General features: G+C 35.7%; 2 protein-coding genes across 3 annotated transcripts; one reads left to right on the forward strand and one right to left on the reverse strand.

Annotated features, from left to right (window-relative positions):
* Nucleotides 1-828: 828 nt before the first annotated feature.
* On the forward strand, nt 829-1,602 carry LOC130805505 (secreted RxLR effector protein 161-like). Its single transcript, XM_057670278.1, has 3 exons — nt 829-892; nt 935-1,365; nt 1,519-1,602. Exons 1-3 carry the CDS (start codon nt 829-831, stop codon nt 1,600-1,602), a joined length of 579 nt encoding a protein of 192 aa, XP_057526261.1.
* A 2,580-nt stretch (nt 1,603-4,182) lies between these two features.
* On the reverse strand, nt 4,183-20,728 carry LOC130805286 (BTB/POZ domain-containing protein At2g04740). Of its 2 annotated transcripts, none has more exons than XM_057669980.1 (5): nt 20,111-20,728; nt 12,469-13,228; nt 12,094-12,130; nt 11,688-11,821; nt 4,183-4,761 (listed from the first exon to the last, which is right to left on the reverse strand). In XM_057669980.1, the coding sequence occupies exons 1-5, from the start codon at nt 20,718-20,720 to the stop codon at nt 4,416-4,418; spliced, it is 1,887 nt and encodes a 628-aa protein (XP_057525963.1). In that variant the 5' UTR covers nt 20,721-20,728; the 3' UTR covers nt 4,183-4,415. The 2 variants fall into 2 exon arrangements, with proteins under 2 accessions (XP_057525963.1, XP_057525964.1); XM_057669981.1 differs by having other exon boundaries at nt 4,183-4,974.
* Between the last annotated feature and the right edge of the window lie 219 nt (nt 20,729-20,947).

Here is a 20,947-nt window from a genome sequence, read left to right on the forward strand (position 1 = left end):
TCGAAAGCCTAATCCAAAATATGCTAATTCTGCAATGGTTGAGGATGTCAATCAGCCAACTAGCTATGATGAAGCAGCTCGATGCAAAGATTGGAGGAAAGCCATGGAGGAGGAAATTCAAGCTCTACACCAGAATCAAACTTGGGAGTTCGTACCAACACCCAAGGAAGTTCAACCTATTTCCTGTAAATGGGTGTACAAGGTGAAGACTAAACACGATGGCTCCATTGAAAGGTACAAGGTACGACTGGTAGCTCGAGGATTTTCTCAGCAATATGGGTTGGACTATGATGAACATTTAGACCAGTGGCCAAGATTACTGCAATGCGTGTTCTACTAGCACTTGCGACTAGTCACTCTTAGAAGCTTTGGCAAATGGATGTTAAGAACGCATTGTTACATGGTGAACTGGATAGAGATATCTACATGGATCAACCCAAAGGGTTTGAGAGTCAATCTCATCCAAACTATGTGTGCAAGCTGAAGAAGGCTCTTTACGGTTTGAAGCAAGCACCACGAGCATGGTATGACAAAATAGCAGAATTCTTGCTACAAAGTGGTTACTCAGTTGCACCAGCTGATTCAAGTTTGTTTGTTAAAGCTCAAGATGAAAAGTTGGCAATAGTTCTTGTCTATGTTGATGATCTCATCATTACTGGAGATGATGATTGGGAGATCCAACAGACAAAAGCGAATCTCTCAATTCGATTTCAGATGAAAGAACTTGGAGCATTGAAGCATTTTCTTGGTCTAGAAGTGGAACGAACAAATGATGGGATATTTCTCTGCCAATAGAAATATGCCCAAGATCTTTTAGATAAATATGGAATGCTTAACTGCAAGCCTGTCTCAAGTCCAATGGAGGTTAATGCAAAACTATGTTCGGCAATAGGCAAGGAGTTAGAAGACGTAACAATGTATTGACAATTGGTAGGAAATATAATCTATCTCACGCTAACCCGACCAGATATTACCTATGAAGTTAGTGTGATTAGTCAGTTCATCCAGAAACCGAAGAAACCTCACATGGAAGCTATAAAGCGAATATTGAGGTACGTCAAGGGAAGTATTGATTATGGTTTCCTTTACCGTAATGATATATATTTTGAAGTTACTGGATATTGTGATGCTGATTATGCTGGAGATCTTAATACACGTCGATCAACTACTGGTTATGTGTTCAACCTGGGTTCTGGAGCAGTTTCATGGTGCAGTAAGAGACAACCAACAGTGTCATTGTCAAGTACAGAAGCAGAGTATCGAGCATCAGCGATGGCAACACAAGAATGTGTATGGCTCACCCAGCTACTAAAGGATTTGCATCAGCCTGTTGACTATGGTGTAATGTTAAGTTGCGATAATCAGGCATCTATATGACTAGCTGAAAATCCAGTGTTTTATGCTAGAACTAAGCATGTGGAGGTACATTATCACTTTGTTTGAGAAAAGGTTCTACAAGGTAAGATCCAACTTGACCAAGTGAAGACAAATGACTAAGTTGCTGATATCTTCACAAAGGGTCTTGGAGGACTGAAGTTTGAGAAGTTTCGTAAACAACTTGATATGACCTCAAGGCTTACTCTAAGGGAGAGTGGTTGTTGAGGGGGAGTGTTAAACAAAGTCACCAACTACTTCTCTTTTATTAATGCATAAATTAGTCAAAAAATTTACAACCAAGGGTGGTAAAATTCTACTCCTATCACCCCTCCCTATTAAGCTAAGTGTAAAAGCTTTAATTACTTGCCAACTTTTGTTGAATTTTGGAGCATTTCTAGTAGTATAAATAGGGTGCTCATTACTTGCATTTTTCTCATCCTACTACAACATCCTTGAGTGGTAAAGCAAAAGTAAGAACAATATTTTTGAGTGAGCTATTGTAAGAATAAGAGTGAGCTACTACAATATAGTAGTAAGATATATTGTAACTTTATATGTTTCTAGTGCTATTAATACTACTTTAAGCATTAGTTGTTCAATACCACTCTAAATTTTATTGTCCACATTATTATTTTGCTATCCCTTCCACATAAATATACCCTGAAATTCTCTACAGGTATAATCTTAATGCTTCCATCCTCAATTTAGTTTTGATCCCGTTTTGCAGCTGTTAATTGCCTTTAAGCATGGCTACTTAGTGCTAAATCCTCCTTTATCCTCCTTTTGTTATTCAATATTTGCATTAGTTTGATTATTAGATTCCTCAAGTGGCTTAAAAAAAACACAATGCAACACAATTAACACAAGGAATTCAGAACTCTACATTATAATGAAAAACCTATATCTTCAACGTATAATCATCAAAAACATACAAAATAGCAAATTACCTTAAAAATTGTTTTACCAATTGTTAATATGACAACATCTTTATAAGAAAGCATCGAAAATAAAAAATAAAATTGAATGAGAGGAGAATTAAAGGATATGGGAGATGAAAAAAACTAGGTTAAACAATTGTTTCAATGGTTTTGGTACCCAATCCTTTAAGTTCGTCAGCCTTTTCATTTTGTTTCCACCTTTTTTAATGAAATTACTAAAATGCCCTCAAATCTATTTTTATTTATAAAATCAACCATAACTATTACTAAACTAAATTTATGAATAATAATTAAATTAAAATAAAAAATATTAATTTTATTAAAGAAATTTTTTTAAAAATTGAAAAATAAACCTAATCACACGTTTTGTGTTCAAATTTGATACATGATCACTCTTTTAGCCGCAACTTTTGATACAAAAATCATATTACTACAATATTTACAGCGTTATAGCCTAGACTTCAAGATCTTTCCAATGATATATTATATGCCTAATTCCGTTGACCGAGCGAGAAATGACGATCGTTTAAAGTTTGTTTGTGCTGAAATTTGTTACATGTCAATTTTTGGGCATAACGTTTTATAGAAAAATATTATTATTTCAAGGTTTATGGCATTAGAAACTAGAATTCAAGAGCTTTCCAACGACATATTATATGCCCAATTCTGACAAGAGCGAGAAATGACGACCGTTGAAAGTTTGCAGTGATTTGTAATATCCAGTCGCGCGCGACCGGACCGCGGTAGAGTCGCGCGTTTTACACGACCATACCACGGCCCGGTCGTGTGTTTTACGCGACCATACTGCAGTTTGCTCGCGCGTTTTACGTGACCATACCGTAGTCTGGTCGCGCGCGACTAGATGTTAAAAATCCCTACAAACTTTAAATAGTCGTCATTTCTTGCTCGGTTGTCGGAATTGAGCATATAATATGTCTTTGGAAAGCTTTTGAAGTCTAGTTTCTAATGACGCAAATCTTTCATGAATACTATTTATCTATAAATAGTTATTCCCAAAATATTGAACATGTATCAAATTTCAGCACAAAACAAACGCTAAACGGTCGTCATTTCTCACTCGGTTATCGGAATTGGGCTTATAATATATCATTGGAAAGATCTTGAAATCTAGGTTCTAATGCCACAAACATTGCAATTATATGATTTTCCTACTAAGAGTTATAGCTAAAAAAGTGAACATGTATCAAATTTCAACACAAGCATCTTTTTTTTGAAATTAACGATTTAGTTTTAGCTTGTTTTAGTTCAATGAGTGTTTGGAGAGGGTTTTTAGAGAGATATCAGAGCTTGAATGTTTGAAGAGTAACCAGTGGCAATCTTAATTTATTATAAGAGGTGGCGACAAAATGAAAAAGACTGCGAAGTTTAATAATACCTTTTGTTTAAAGATTGAAAAAATATGGGTGGTAAGAATGCTACTCGTGAGAAAGAAAACAATTGTTTTGTTTAAAAAATTTATTTTCCTCTTTTTACTATTTTGCTATCTTTTGATTTTAAATTTATTTTTAAAAAACTTTTTTAATTTGTTTTTTATTTAATTTATTGTGTCATCCTATTTAAAGATATCTCACTATAAAACGGTCTTAATAAAGAATTTGTAATAAAAATATAATATACGAAGTGGTAGCAAATCCATACCCCAGGCGAGACTTGAGTTCAATTTTCATTGATCCCTATTCCGGGCAATATTGTAACCAAAATAAAATAAAATATAATGTACAAAGGTCACACGTTATCTGAAACATTACAAGTCATGTACAAAGGTCGAGTGTGCTCAGTGACTTTCACTTGGCACATTTTAAACTCTCAATTATCCGTCAGATGTCAAAAGTGTAAAAGACACTCCTGAAAGTGAATTTGATTTTATTTCAAAGGATTGTAAGAAAAAGAATGATGTCATTTTACAAGCATAAGTTACTAAGTCCCATTCCAGGCACTCACACTCACAGGCTATGACTGCCCTGTGAAATATATACTACATTTGCTTACAATGACATCACTTCACATATTTACAATAATAGCTTGAGCTTCTCAAAGCTGATTATAATTAGCTTCCCTGTCACACAATCATCGTAGGTCCTAAACTACAGTCTCATCAATGGAATCGGAAGTCTCTTTTTCCTGTTCTGCAATATGCATTAGCATCTCAAGTCGATTATCGAAAAGCAAGGCACTCTCATCTCTCTTATCCAGCTCGGCAGCTTCAATCTCAAGCCACTTTTCCCGCAAATCATCTAGAATATTCCCTTGGTCATTGTTTCCTCCTGCTCCTGGGGCACTTGGAGCAGTGGTCCGGAGGGAGGAATCCCCTGATGGTGGTGGAAGCGCCAAAAGCATGGCTCGGAAATCTTGTGTATCGGCAAATGTCTCAAAGTTGCATGCCATTGCATCCAAACAATACTCTCTAATTTTCAGGACACCGTACCTGCATAAGCAGCCAAACATGTACGGTCAAACAAATGAAGCTCAGAAGTATGAAGCAAGCAAAGATTGAGAACTAGCAGTTGTATGTTGGACATTTCAGCTGCTAAAAACAGATTTGCCCTGTATCCTTTCTTCACTCCCAATGGCTACAATTTCTGTTTCCCTAAAGGAAATGAAACTGATGTTGAAGACCAAAGCAACAAAGGAAGAGATTCTGCAGTAAACAATAATAGTAAGAGCAATATAATGCACGACTAATAGCAAGAGCAATATAATGCACGACTCGAGAACAAATATCTAAATCCAAGCAGAAAAAAAGCAATTTTACAAAGAAAACAGAGACTTCCTTGGTCCTAATGAGTTGGCCCTGAGAGCTTTATGCAATCTTAAGAGGAACAGAAAGAGTATCATAATAATAGCTCTTCGGCAAACTACAACCCAATTTTATACATCATCAAGTTACACCAAAGCTTAGCTAGAAAGGAACTGCGCCTATTACGGATAAGTGTCAGAACTTTATTAGGAAAAAACTGGAAAGTCAATAGAAATGGTTGGTTATTATCAGAAACAACCAAGACCAAAACGGGACATGAATCTTTGTACCCAAGGGCCAAGTCTAGTAAAGTTGAATGAAACTGATTTCCAGTCAACTATTAGGGCATTTTTCTCCTACTAATTGATATATCTTTCGTGATGCACACACCTATTTCTTAAAGATTGAACGCCAATCCAAGCAATTCACTCGTATATAGAAGGAAAATTGGTATTGTGCTCTTGATCGCACACAAGCAACACTTAATCTTGAACAAGAGTTCAAAGTTAGCAACAACGTCCAAATTCCTATGAGCGCAACAAACTGATCATAAGTTATTTTTAAAACCTACCTATTCCAAGTTTAATAGAGACTTCAATTACACCAAAATTCCATAATTTACTAGCTAGCCGATTGGAAAAAATATCGGGTAGAACTTTATGAAAGCAAGTGATAAAATTCTACTAAAATAATAAATGTTAGTCGGACTCTTTGTTTTATATCGGTGTTATAGAATACTTGGGCATGGGTAGTAACGCTTTGACATATCACTCTGAACCAAAGTGGCATTTTACTATAATGTAGTTGAGTATGAAACTTGGGCACTTATCCGAGATTGAATTCCGAAGTCTGAGTCACTCTAAAAGATGACTAAAAGTTTCTATCACATGGTTGCACTATCACATAACTCCATGGTGGTGCAAGAGTCTTCAATTAATTCACACACACATTTTAATAGTTATGCATGTATTATACCTCTAATATCTCGAAATTCCTTGCGTGAACATATGCTGCATTCTTGCAATGTTTTCTTGTTTTTGTCCTCTCTTTTCTCATCTTCTCTAGTTTGAGATGTTTATTTGGGTGGGTGTGGATGTGAGTGTGTGCTAGGGTGTTCATTTTAAATATGTCGGGGTGTTTATATGGGTGGAGCAACCTAAACTTCAAGTAGCAAAATTACCTTCAATTTTTTTTTATTTTTAGCTTTTTTGAAATAGGGAAATTTTATTAATAAAATAAGTCCCTAAGAGACCTACAACATCAAAGGGACATCTAATGCACCTTTCCGACATAAATAACCCTGTAGCTAAAAAGCCATTGAGTAAACATAAGATGTAGAACGCCCTTTAAAAGATAGTTGCAAAGCCACTTTACACACCAAGATCATACCTAAAGGAAATGGTACAAAACGCCTAAACCAAGAGGTCAAACACCTAACGATGAATCAAAATACCTAAAAGCCCAAAAACAAAAGGTCATACACCATGGAAGAGCCACAAGACGGTCCCCCAAAACACTTATCAATGACTCCAAGCACAATGTGCCTACTACAAGACATGGAACACGGCCGTCTAGAAAACTCCGAGTATAACCTCCACTGCCAGGTCACCAATCGCCCCCGCCCATCAACCAATCAAGAGTAAATAACCCATCCACCACACTAGACCATTACAATATCCAAACAAGGGGACGCCCAACGAAACACATAGTGGTGGCCACACCATCGTACCCACAAAACGAGGTGGTAGTCAACACTACCAGGACCTCAAACAAAAGAAGTCAACGTAAAGGGTGAATAGAGATGCCATTACAACCAATGGCAATGTAGATGTAGAGCTCAACATCAAATGTCAAAGGATGAAATGGTAAGCGGAGGTTATCACAACACTCAGATTAATTTAGGGAAGCAGCAGTCGATACTAAAAGGCCATCACCAAAAAAACCATGAGAAAAACACCATAGCGCCCCAGTAGCCGCCATCGCCACCCAAGACCATATGGAGGCAAAGCTCAACACCAGAGGTCAAGGGGGGTCGGATAGTCACTAACGACTCAAAGAAAATGAAGCCAAAACACTCGGTCCTTGAAAACCATCACCCACCATCAGATTTGAAAACACTACAGAAGCCCACATGAAGCACTACCAAAATCAGCCTCGACCACACCAAGAAAACCAAGCAACCGCCCAAAAATAGTACTCTTCATGACCAAATCATCCTTTTCACCTTAAACACTCAAAAACACCACCCATTCCACCAGACCCACCAACTTCTGAAATATACAAAACATAAACTGAACATTCTTCAATACCCACCAACCAAAATCTGAACCTCAACTACCGGCAAAATCCAAAGCACCACCAGAGCTTCCAGCTACCAAAAAGCAACACATAAAAATCAAAGCAACGATCCATAGATACCGACAGCACATCCACAGAAAAGGAATCGCCCACCCACTGAAAACCCAAGCCACCGGCAACACCACAGTAGACCAATAAGACCCAGTAACTCTAAGACAGTGGACCATATCTGAAATTAGTAGGCGCCATCTCCCAAAACAAGACCAACATCATCAGCTAAACACCCTAAAACGACCAAACACCACCATATAACCACTAGAAACCAGAGGGCGGAACAAACAGCCAAAAACAACCAAAGCCCCATCAATAAAAAACAACCAAAGCCCCATCGACCAAAAAACGACCACCCGACCCATACACCCGTCAGCAAGTACACCACCTAAACCTAAAACCCCCAAAAACAAATCTATAAGGAACCAAAAACCTTACCTCTCAAAAATGAGAACCATCAGGGAATCACCCTAGAAAATGCCAGAACATCTTCGAAGAGATTGAGAAACCACCAAGAAGTAACCAAACCAATAGCACTTGAGAGATACAAGGAGGAGAACGAAGGGAGAAAACGGCCAGCAAAAGCGTCGCCGCGTGACTGTGAGGCCCACCTAAAGTATGGAAAACCTAACCCCAGGAGAGCCTCTCTTTTTGGAAATCTCTCACCACATTATCTTTAAACATATCCTTCTAAATAATTTTCTAAAAAGTTAGCATCATGTCAAGTAGGGATGGTCATGAGGGGGGTCTGGAGCGGGTCGGCCAGACCCGGACCCGGACCCGGACCCTTTTAATTTTTTATACATCCAGACCCGGATCTGGACCCTAATGGTCTAAAATTTTCATACCCAGACCCAGACCCGTCGGATCTGACGGGTCTAGGGTCCTTGATGGGTCCTTAATGGGTCTTAAACAAAGTCTCTTTGATTGTCAAAATTGAACCTTTTTCAAGTCTTTTGTATTTTTATAAGCAACTTATTATCATATTACAAACACTTGTTTGAATCCATGAAATTCAAACAAAAAATAATTACTAAAAAGTAAAAAAAATATTTAATTGTATAGGGTCCAAGTCCGGGTCTGAGGGGCGGGTATAGGGTCTGGGTCTCGAGGTCAAATCTGGGTCCGGGTTCGGGTCCGGCTCTGCACCTTGAAACCCGGACCCGGACCCGTCAAATATTTTCTGGATCCAGATCCGATCCAAATCCGATGGGTCTCAAAAAATAAGACCCAGACCCTTAAAAAATGGGCGGGTCCGAGGCGGGTCCAACAGGGTCCTAGACCCATGACCATCACTAATGTCAAGCATGTATAAAACACCAAAAAGGAAAGATATTATTCACATAACGTAAAAAAAAAAAGGGGTCCATGTTGGGCGCTTTTAAAAGGACACTATTGAAAAAGATAAATCATTCATGAGCACGTGACGGGAAGTTTAGAGGATAAAAAGAAGACATGATAGGAAATTTTCATAATCACTTAATTTAAATTTAAGTGGTTATCTTAGTTTTCAAAAGCGCACCTCGCATTGAGGCTCTAAAGAGTTTCTTTTATTAGTTTGGGCATAGCGATACACATAAGGTGCGCGCTTATGTGCAACTTTTGCGTTTTCTTGCGCCTTGTCTTTTTTGTACTTCATATGCTTTTGATTTTTAATAGGAGAAAATGTTGTTTAGTAATTTGTCATATAACAATTAGACAAAAAATATTGTCTTCTTAGAAGAGAGAAGGAAAATAAAAAAGGATTTGCTTTTGTTTGTCTTATGAAAAGAAAAAAAAAATTTGGCCAAAATAAAGATTTGGTTACAATTTTACAACTTTGTGGACAACTTTTTCTAGGATTCCACACTACTAGATACAAAATGCTTTTTTAATTCTTTTGCCATCCTCTTAATTGTAGATTCTTCATTTTTTATTCTTTTTAGATTTTTTCATCCTTTTTTCTTCTCGTGTGGCTTTCTTAGAGTTCTAATCTTTTATTCTTTTTCAACTTCTTTTTCATTGATAATCTGTCTATTGTTTTTGTCAGTTTTTTTTCTTATAATTTTCTTCATTTTTCTTCTTTCAACTACTACTTCTATATATGTGTCTTTTGTCTTCTAGAATTTTTCAATTGCATTTTCTTATAAGTTTTTTATTTCTCTCTTATTTTTGTAAAAACTAGACTGTAAACAATCAAATAGATTGCTCTAACATGTCGATTTAGGTAACCCTTAAGGGCTATTTTGCACTATATTAGTAGATTAGTGTAATGATAATGAATGTATTTACGTTTTTGATTCAAATATCGTATGAATATCATTATTTCAAGTATCAATTAAGTTCTATAATTGTGTTATAAGCTTTTGAGTCAAAGGTGCGCCTTGTCTACGAAAAGCTCGTGCTTTCGCCTTGCGCCTTATGACTAGGCTTCCAGACCCTTTTTCACCTTGTGCCCTTTAAACTAAGGAGGTTAGGAGTTATTCCTTCCTATGTCTTTCTCAACTCTAATTCTATTTCTTATCAATGAAAACTTTTCAATGTAGGCAAAGATTTATATTTCTTTGGTTACAGAGTAAAATAGACTATTTGAAAATGGCTTAGTGACTTCTAATTTATGTGATGCTACTAAGGTTGTAGCCTGTAAGACCTGACCCAAATCGAATCAAAATAACTCGTACATAAAAATCGAATCGAATCATCAATCACACAGTACTTAAGAACTGAAATTAACATGATCCAAGATATTATACTTGAAATTCTTTGATCAGCTGAATAGACATCTCTAGATGTTGCATGTAATATTTGCTATCAAGGATCAATTGGAAATAACCTTTTTGTCTTTATAGAGGGTAAAATTGTATATATCAGATTCTCTAAATAATGCTTGGTAGATTTAGTCTCCTAACCCGAACCACATGAACTAGGAAGTTTAGAATTAAGGATTCTCGCACCGATTCATAATTGATGCACATCATTTTGAGATGGACAACTCTCCGGGTGGTGGCATGATTGGTTCCCCTTGAGCTAAAAGTTAATTAAATTGTCATTTGAATATTTGTGTGGGGAAAAAATGGTAGTTGATGGTTTCATGCTTATTTGAATTGGAATAAAGAACAAAAAGTGAGATTGCTCGAGGACTCTAGCATTGGAGCCTGGAGGATTTACAAAAAGAAGCCAAATATGTTTTTCAAACCAATGAAACCAACTCCAGAGATACTTTCCAAAACATGCACAAGGAACAAAATCATAGGACTAGTATTCTTACAATTCAATTTGATGGCAAAGGACTAATATTATTTTCTATGGTAATACCAATAATCTTGTGTAGGCCTCTAAGGGAACGGGTTATAATGGTTTATTGGGTACCCAATGGCGAAAACAGCGTTTGATTAAGGTAAAATTATTTTCACGTTTAGCCTAAATAGCATTCAAACACTTGGGAATGCGGTTGATTCGTGCTTTTTCAAGCTTCCTGTTACATCCTTAGCTTGTCGCACAGAATCAACGACAATGTTCAATTAAGTTTGGGGGTGCTTTTCAATAATGTTTCACAACTATTATGGCACAAGAAGGTTGTATAAAATAAGGATAAAGTGGTTCGAACTTTAGCGTAGCTAAGTTTGTATTGCCGAACTGTCTCCTGTTTATGATTATTCCGTAGGGTGTTGAGATAATTGATTGTTCCATTGATTCATACTTTTCTCTTGCTTGGATACTAACTCGTTTTGATGGAGTTTGTGTAACATTGGGGTGCTTTTGGGTAATCTACAATTCATTTATTATTATTTTTTGTTTGAACTTTCAATCTTCAACTTTATGGGTTTTGTGAGATGAGTACCTTGACTGTGAGTGATTTAGTAAATCTTGTGAGAGTTGCTTTTTTAAAAAATCCAAGTTGCTGACTGTGTGTGAATCCACATGTAAGGGGTGTTGGTTATTAATTGTCTAAGGTCTTGACTCTTGTACTTGTATCTGAACATCTGAATTACTCCCTAATGCTAGAAGAGATTTTGGATGTTAGGGTTGTACGCACATTTAATATGTAGTTGATAATCAATTCAACACTAGGCAGCTAGCATGAAGATGATCAGTACTTTGTGTTAACAACTTAACTAAGAAAATGTAGCACTAAATTGTGTAACGGCGTTGATTGTGGGATGTACAAATGTGCCACAGAACACAGCAGAGTGAAAACAGAAATGGCAAAAGGTAACAAGGATTGCAACTTGATCCCCTGGATTTTATATACCATGTGAATTGAATTGCCTTAATAAAGTACTTACATATCAGCTAATAGAAGCCAATGGCATAAATCTGAAGGTGAGGCCATTTCTAGGTGTGGGAGTAGAGCATCTGCTACAGCACGCTTAAGTGGAAACAATAAATATCTTGAAGCAGCATCAAACAATTCCTCTGCCTGATATCATGAAAGAGCACTTAATAAGCAACGAAAAAGAAGCATACAAACCTCCCCTTTTCAATGCAAGTGTCTCACATCTATCTTGGGCAATCTCACAACAAGTGTCCCATTTTCCTATTTAGAAAGCTATTGTGGTTCATATTTATTTGAGCTTCATAAGATTCCTAAATTTAAATTTTAATGCACCAGCTTAGACTTTCTTAAAATTTGTGCGGAAGTGAATAGGACACTTGCATTGTAAAGGAGTGAGTAAATTTTAAGTAGTTTACCTGCTGAGGGTCCACATCTTTCAAACCATCAGTGTACCTTGACCAAAGAAATAATGACAAAGTTAGCACACCCCAAAGAGAAAAAAAATATGAAGATGGCAAGAAAAGACAAAGTGGACCATATGTTTGCAGAATTACTTCAAACGCAACAGTTCTAAATGAATGGTTAATCCAGGAATTTTATAAATGCAGAATTTAAATCCTACCCAAAAGAAATATAAGGTGACAGTTGATGCATAGTGCATTACAAAAATAATCATCGCAAGCAGTTTAAAAAAATATTTAATAGCCCGCATTCAATCAGATAATTAATCAGCCATTTGTCATGATAATGGCTAAATGCACTGGAAAAGGTGAACAGAGAAAATCACATACATATATTCTATCATTTTCTCAAATGCCTCGTGGCTCAAATCATGCTCTTCTAGACAGGGAAGAGCATCACCATGCAAGTCGTTGTTTGCCTCGAGAAAATCGTCCATGCGAGAAATCCTTGTTCTAAAATACTCTGATCTGGAAGCCAGGATCACTTGATGGCAGCGGAAAACTCGTGCATCGACGCGTATGCATATATCAGCAAGATCATTCACATGTTCACGAATCTGTAATGTACCAATAGAGGATCCTAACTTATCAGCAAGATTATCTAAATCTTGTTTCAAACAGGAATTGGTCAATGATAGCTGAAGAGTATGATGTAAAGAAGCAGGAAGACGGTGTTCCTCAGGAAGGGATAAACCCTGCAGTATAAAACGTCTCTGAGAGTTGTCTATTTCATTCAAAGCTTTGTAATCTGCATATCTTTGGTGAACTTGCTCTTTCTCAATTACTCTTCGTAATGCCTCACATCCACAGACTTTGCAAATTCTGATTAAATCTTCCATGTCATCCACTGCAACTTCAAGCCGGTCAGAATAAAAGAAGTGAAGGAGGCTGTAGAGAGCAGGGTACGATAATTTCTCTTTTGAGAATCTTACATCTCTTCTATTCTTCCAATCAGTCTCAAACTTCTTTCTGAAAAATGGAGAACGAGAACTTAAAATTACTCTATGAGCTTCTATAGGCCTACCATGCACATAAAAGACAACGTCTGGAGGAAAGTGACAATAATTGGGTCCTTCCAACATCAAAGAACCTACAAAGACACAAACCGAATGTTAAACACAAGGGAATCTAACATATATGCTGATTTAAACATCGTCAACAAAGATTAACAGGAAAGGAAGAAAATGGAAATATATGTAGTTTTGAATATCGCTTCAATATTGTTACTAAGAAAATGGTTGATGGGGCGGACACAAAAATATTGCTTTTGTGATTCTGGGTAAGGCTAGAGAAGAATTCCATACAAGCAAAAGGGGGTGGAAGAATTAAACTGTGAGAATCAAGCGCCTATCACAAGAATGGAAGGGGAAGCATTCAATCACTAGGTCAACCCCATGATTCTAAAATATGTTGCTTATTAAAATAGTGGCACAATCTCTAAGTGTTATTCTGGCTTATGATACAAGCCACTTTCTTCGGTCTTCTCTAAAACCTTAGCCAAATACCTAAATAGATTCCCACAGTGACCAAAGGAAATGCTGGAAGACCTCTAAAAAATCTTTTATTTTTGGTATCATGTATCATTTGCTATCATGTTTAATGTATAGATTTATCACTAGGATGATGAATGAACGATTAACTATGTAGTATACGTTTCCATAATTCATCTAATAATTGGTATTTGGAATTTACCAAGTTGAAATGTAAAATGTTAGGTTAGTCTTGCAACTTGACCAATACCATGAATTTTTGTGAGGTCTTGAACTATAAAGTCCTAACAATTATCGAACCATTGGACCAATACCATGAACTTTGTGAGGACATTAGGGTGTGCTAGTACAATATGTTTGGTACGGGACCTTTTTATGTTCTATTTCGGATTGAATGGGGAATGATTGTTTGAGTTATACATGTTAATTTGGAAGATTAATTATCCTAGCCCCTAGACTGTTGTTAATTATATCCCGTAATTGTTAGTTGATCAATTTTAGTCATTTGTCTTACCATTTATAATTTTTAGTTTTCTTAGCGTGTATAGAAGTATAGGATTCATATTTGTGATAAATCCTTCTCTCCCATCCGTTGGCTACAACATTGTACGCTTGAGGTTAAAGGCAAAACAAAGACATGTTGCCTTCAGTACTATAGAAGAAAGCTATTCTAAAAAGTATTCGATTGCCAGAAAGTTATTTTTTAGCATGACAACATTGTTGTTTCCAGGGTCTAGTTCATTTCAAAATGAACATCAACAGCCTTTTAAAATTAAGTTGCAAATGAAATTTTAAGACTTTTGGACATAAATTTTTTACATTATTGGACTGAAAAAGCTTACAGCAGACAACTCTAGTTGCTGCATCACAGCAACTTTGATTGTGCTTTTATTATGCTAATTGAATATCCTATATTCAAACTAGATATTAAATTTGACCCCTAAAACCCGGAGATGTCTACTTCTAGATAGGAAAAAGATATACAATAACAGCCCTTCCTGACCTTTAATAATCGTAACTCTACACAAACACCTTCCCACAAGTCTTATGCTCACTTATGCGACAAAAAATTGGAACAGGTGATCTACTATCATGTAAATGAATGAAAGTGTCCAATGTCCTAGAAATTCAGCTAATAACTAACCACAATAAATAACTTGGACAAAGAACTATTTCTATGCTGCGAAACTCTAGAGCTCGTTCAGCTCTTGTATATCCTAAATGTATAAAATTTCCACCAAGAGTCCGCATAAGGTATTCGCATTATACATTGACATCTATATCTTCAATCATTAAACATCTCATATAGCTCCACAACCAAGTTTACAACTTAGAATATAATCAAGAAATCAAAAACCAAAAGTTTCCTTCCTATATTATACTCATATTTAGATAAGTATGGTCTTACTAGAACCTATGTTCCTTATCTTCAATTATTCTCTCATAATTGAAATTTATACAGTATACTCAGAACCTATGATCCCTTATCCTTTTTTCTTCCAATAATGGATTATCAGCCAAAGGTGAACATGTGGGTTACTACAAAATTTGTACAACTACAAAATGGGCACAAACAATCATTTCAACGTAAATTGAAACAAAAATTCAAACTTATTGATATAAATAATATTTACAACTAATATAAAGTGCCCCTCCACCTTGAAAGTATATCTAAATAGTCTCAGAAAGGGGAAAATCGTCAATGCTATGATAGATGTTGAGAACTCCATTCTTCATGTCCAATGATTATTTGTATCTTATGTAAGGAGTTTTACTTAAGTCGAGTCCAAAATTGTCATTATTTTTAGCTTCGTATTTTTAGTATTTCTCACATCTAAAATTAAAAAAGTCCATCTCATCACATATAAGAGGCATAATAAATAACTTTGTTGGACTTATGAAAAATGTAATAATTGATTCAAGATGTAATTGTTCAGTGTGCGAAAGAAGTAATTTTGGGAGTATTGCGAACTCAAATTAGATTTAATTGTGTGAGGAAGATTTTGGTGGAAAAGTATATTCTATACATGAATTTAAAGGAATAAGACTTGGATATTTTTTACTCATCTTCAATAAAGGACGGGAAGGTGAATAGCTTGCTAGGTTTAAGCCCATAAACACTTCCTCACCCCAAAACCTATATCCTGAAAACACCCAACTAAACACAATTGAAACATAAATAAGTCGCTTTAAAAAAACCTATCTCACCCCCCAAAATTAAGCATGCCAATCTCCAACCCTTACCGCCATCTTCAACTATCAAAGAAACAAGCACCCTAAAGGCTAAACCATTGCCAAAACCAACATCAACCATCTCCCTAACAACATACACCCACTCAACACTACAACCTCACCAAAAACCTATCAATAGATTTTATTTGAGTTGAGTTGAGTTGACATGTACAAAGCCACAATTTATGGAGAACAGAGGATATGAGACAAAGTCTTTAAGAGCAGAGGAGAAACACAACTACAAGGATAGAATGGAGAAAAGGCATGGAAATGATGGTTATAATGGATATCGAAGTTCTTAGAAGCTTATGCAATTTGGGTGTAGGTTGTTGGAAAGATGGTTGATAATGGATATGAGACAAAGTCTTTATGGGTGTGAGACATCACTTGGAAAATAAAGAGTTCATGTGACGGGCCATTTGAAATGAAGTGTACATTGAGGACTTTATTTACTTCTATGTACTACCAGCTAGGCCCACATGACTGCTGCCCTGATTTTTTAAAATTGGCATTTCGATTTTTCCTCATCACTTGAGTTTACTTACTTCAAAGTAATCAAGTTGAGGGAGAGTATAGTTAAATTACAAGTTAAGTTAAAGTAATCGGCATTTCGATTTTCTCGTACTCATCAGCTCCTGCCAAGCTAAGTCTTTCGTTTTGCTCTATAAATAAGATTAGAATGGTTAATGTTCAAAATTATCTCTCTTTTCTCAAATTTTGTTAAATTTTCTCAAAAAGCCTTATTTTGCATCAATGGAGAGTATAGTTAAATTACAAGTTCAGGAGTGAATTTGGCATTAGCTTTTCCAATTTGTGGCAAGTCTTCTATAATTTATACTTAAAATGTTGGTAATCACTTATGCTTAATTAATTTGGTTTTTAACATTGGATTACTTGAGTACTACTTGTAGTTCTTGTTGAATATCAATTGCTAATTCAAGGCTTAATGATTTGGGTTTTGAATGTTGGTAGCAACTTAGAAACTAATTTAATTTGTTGATTCATTAAGGATTAGAATCTTAGAGTAATCCACCATTGTAATAAATGTTTAATGCTTTAACATTACTATACATATTGTTTCTCTTGTGTTAAAAGCTACTTAAAATTGAATTTAATCTCTGATTGAGTAAATTAAGCAATAGTAACAGGTCATAGTATCAAGCTAAAATTGATGATAAATTGAAGTTTGACTTCACAATGGGCAATCACTAGTATTAAAATAGTTTGTAGAAATATAACAACATTTAGATGAGTAGTGCAAACCAAACAATTGACCTCTAGAAATCTTTTATCATTGATATAATCTTTTATTAACTTTGCCTTTGTGTATTGTTTGTTTCTTAGTTTAGTGCCCTGAAATTATCACAATCCCCTTATTGTTAAGTAAACTAATCTCTAAACTAAATACGCCTAAGTATCGATTACAATGTAAAAATGTGGTAATAGTTGCGATCACAGTAATGGGACAATGATGCGTTAACAAGAGTGATGTCGTTATCATTACGCCTAAATATTGATCGAACTCATAAGATATCCCTTGATATACAGTTTTTTTACACCTTTACAACGCAAGAAATATCGACTCGTTTATTTTAAAAACCTTTACAATGCTGCCAATGCAATACAATGTGTCCATGTTTTACACCATGGTACCGATTTCTCTGTGGAATCGACCCTTACTTTTACTATCTACTTTGAGTTATATTAGAAAGTAAGTGTAATTTTATTTTTGGTTAGGATAACCGACTGAATAACATTCTACCACACGTCATAACCATTCATCAAAAACCAAATACTATCTTATTCTCAACCAATCCACACGTTATTTTTTGTTTAAAAAAATTATCTTTAATATTATGTAATTAAATGTTGGTTTATTATGTAAAAATATCATAATTAAAATAAAACAATAGTATTTTTTTTGCCATCACAATAAAGAAAAACTTATCCTCAAATTTTAAGAATCAAAAGGTTTCATCTTCCCTTCCAAAACTAATAAAACAAAATACTCTCATCCTTCATTTTCATGCCAAAACTAACTCTATGTTTGGATAATAATTTTGGAGAGAAAAAAAAAAGAAACGGAAGGGAAAGGGAGGAGGAAGGGAAAGAAAGGAAAGAGAAATGGGAACGTGACTCTTATTTGTTTAAAATTCGTAAGGAAAAGGAAGGAACATGAGAATTTTCCCTTCAAATCTTTCCAAATTTTTAAAAAGTGAGACCTTAACAAAAATTATTTATATAATCTCCCCCTCCAAATTAGAGTTTTTCATAGACGGGCTACCCGCCAGGCTCGACCCACCCGGCTCGAAAAGCGAGTGGATACGGTCTACGTATTTGAAGAAGAATTAAAATTTGGACGGGTAATACCCGCCCGCCAAGATAAATGGGCGAGTAGCGACGCAAAAAAAAACCGCGGGTATACCCACCCGTCTGCTTAGTTTAATATATTAATTATTAAATAATAATTATATTATTTTTATGTTAGCTCTACATTATCCAACTTACTTTAATACTCCAATTTCCCAATAATTCCTATTTTTCAATTCTCATATATTCTCTACAATTCCCAATTCCCGCCACCTAATTTCCATTTTCCAATCCCATACTTTTATATTTATGTAATTTGAGTATTTTGAGATTTTTTATATGTTTAGAGCATTTTAGATAATGTATTGTATCATTATAATTGTTATTAAGACTTAACTTTATAATTTGTAATGCATTTTAATTTTTAAATAAGAAATACCCGCTTACCCGCGGGTCCCATCCGCTAAGGAAATGGGCGGGTAGAGACAAAAAGATATGCCTGCAAATGTGAGCGGGCTTTTGAATATATGAGCCCACGGATAGATTTTAAAGGCATTATCCGGTCCACTACCCGCCCAAGCCCGTCCACGAACAGCTTTACTCCAAATCCTTTTCCTCTTATTTTGTTATACAAATAAGGGATCCTTCATCCTTCTAAATCTCTCCCATTTTCTCTCCAATTCCTTTCATCAAAACACACCCTAAAGCTTTAACAAAGCTTTGATCTTCACAATATTTTTTTTTATCATTCTTAAATTTCCACTTAATAAATGATTCCCAAAACAACAGCAAAAAAGATCCCATCTAGATTCTTAAAAACACTACGAAGCGAAAACAACCCAAAAGTGACACAAGATTAAAGCCAAGGCTTTGATCGTTGCGAATAATTTTCCATCCGCTTCCATAATTCTACAAAAATACTCTATCCCTAAATTCTCATCCCCAAAAGATCCCAATTTTGCCCTCAATACATCAAAATTTTGAACCGTACCCCCTCCCCTTAGCATAAAATTCAATAAAGGTAAACCTTTGTCATACATAATCCTATAGATAGGGTTCTGCATTAACAAAATTTTTCCACCGAGAGAATGCTATATTTTTTTAGTTTAGCTCCTAAATCATTGAAATTTTTATGTTGCAGATATAATATTCTATTTTGAACTAAGGCCCTAATTTGACCCCTCAAAGTCTAGCAATCTAGCATATTCTGCTTAGGAAAAAAAACAGGTTAACAGACCTTCCTCAAGTCATGCTAAGCAGTATAACTCTTCATATTAGTAACTCGGAACAAGAAACAAATCTCAAACAGCAAACTCTACAAGAACTTGAACATAGCGATATCATAGAACTACAAAACTCCAAAATAACTACATTAGGAATCATGTGATGTTCTTATTCACATAATGTACACCAGTAAACATGTTACTATAACTCCATGACCATGTTTTTTAATTTTGAATTTAGTAAAGACCTAAAAACTTCATTCCACGTATACTTCAAAATCAAATTATATAAATATTGGAACCTATGATCCCTTATCTTTAGTTTCCTCTACAAGTCAATTACGAGACTAAGGGTTGAACAGATGGATTACTATGAAAATGAAACAACCAACTTCAATACTATCAGCAATCAATCTCAGTCACTTAAGCTCATAAACATAACCACCCACATGGCATTGGGTAAAGTTAAAATCTTCCATTTACAACATATGTATCATGCTCTCTCACAAAATAACCATAAATTGAATTCAAATTACAGCTCCAATCACAGGGGTGAGAAACAAAAAACAAGAACACAAACCCACTTGCATCTCTAAACAAGAAACAATCACAAAAACCCTTGAATCCATAACCCACAAACAATCATAAGTCAGTAACATAATCACAATTCAGTTGAGAAACATATAAACAAACCAAACATAAACAAAACACACTCACCAGACAATTGGCCTTGATTATCAGAAAACTCTAAGAATGCCCGATTAGCCAAACATCCAAGGAAAGTCTCCCTCAAAGCGGACTGAAGTGGTCCAAGAGGAGGCGGTCGAGCCTCAAACGCCTTAAGAAGTTTCCTAACCTTCAAATTAAGCGCAGCATAATGACAACGATCACCATCAAAGGTATGTTCATCACAAATAGCACCATTTTCAAGGAGCATACGAGCAGCATCAAGATGACCAGCTAAACAAGCATAATAAAGAGCAACGGAATCCCACTGATCTCTAGCGTTGACATTGATACCGGATTCGAGGAGATAACTAAGGCGGTCAACGTCTCCGGCACGAGCCGCCTCAAAAACGTCGCCATAAGGGACTTTCTTAATAGGGAGAGATGAGGCAAAATCTTGAGGTTCTAAGTCAATGTCTGTTAGGTCGGTGATGAAAAGACTTGGTTTTGACATTACTGTGATTTGTGAATGTTTATGTGGGTTGTAGAGTTTTGGGGTTCTGAGGAGGTTTTGAAAGATGGATATAGAGTAGGTTAAGTGGATGGCGGAGTTTTGCCGGGAAGCTAGCAAAAATATTGAACGTGGAAGACAAAGCTCCATTTGCAATTTTATTAGGGGGCGTTTGGTTCGCATAAGGAAATCGGAATGGAATGAGGAAAGGGAATGAAGCAGAAAGGAATGGATTCCCCTAATTTAGCCTAGTCGTTTGGTTATGTTCAGGATACGGAATGAACTGCTCAATGATTCCCTTTGTGACTGTTTGGTTCAAGTTAAGCAATCAAAATTTGAGTTTTTAAATTCTTTTATATTTTTTCCAAAAATAAGTA

Source organism: Amaranthus tricolor, chromosome 2 (genome assembly GCF_026212465.1).
Source record: "Amaranthus tricolor cultivar Red isolate AtriRed21 chromosome 2, ASM2621246v1, whole genome shotgun sequence".
In the NCBI taxonomy this organism is placed as follows: Eukaryota; Viridiplantae; Streptophyta; class Magnoliopsida; order Caryophyllales; family Amaranthaceae; genus Amaranthus; species Amaranthus tricolor.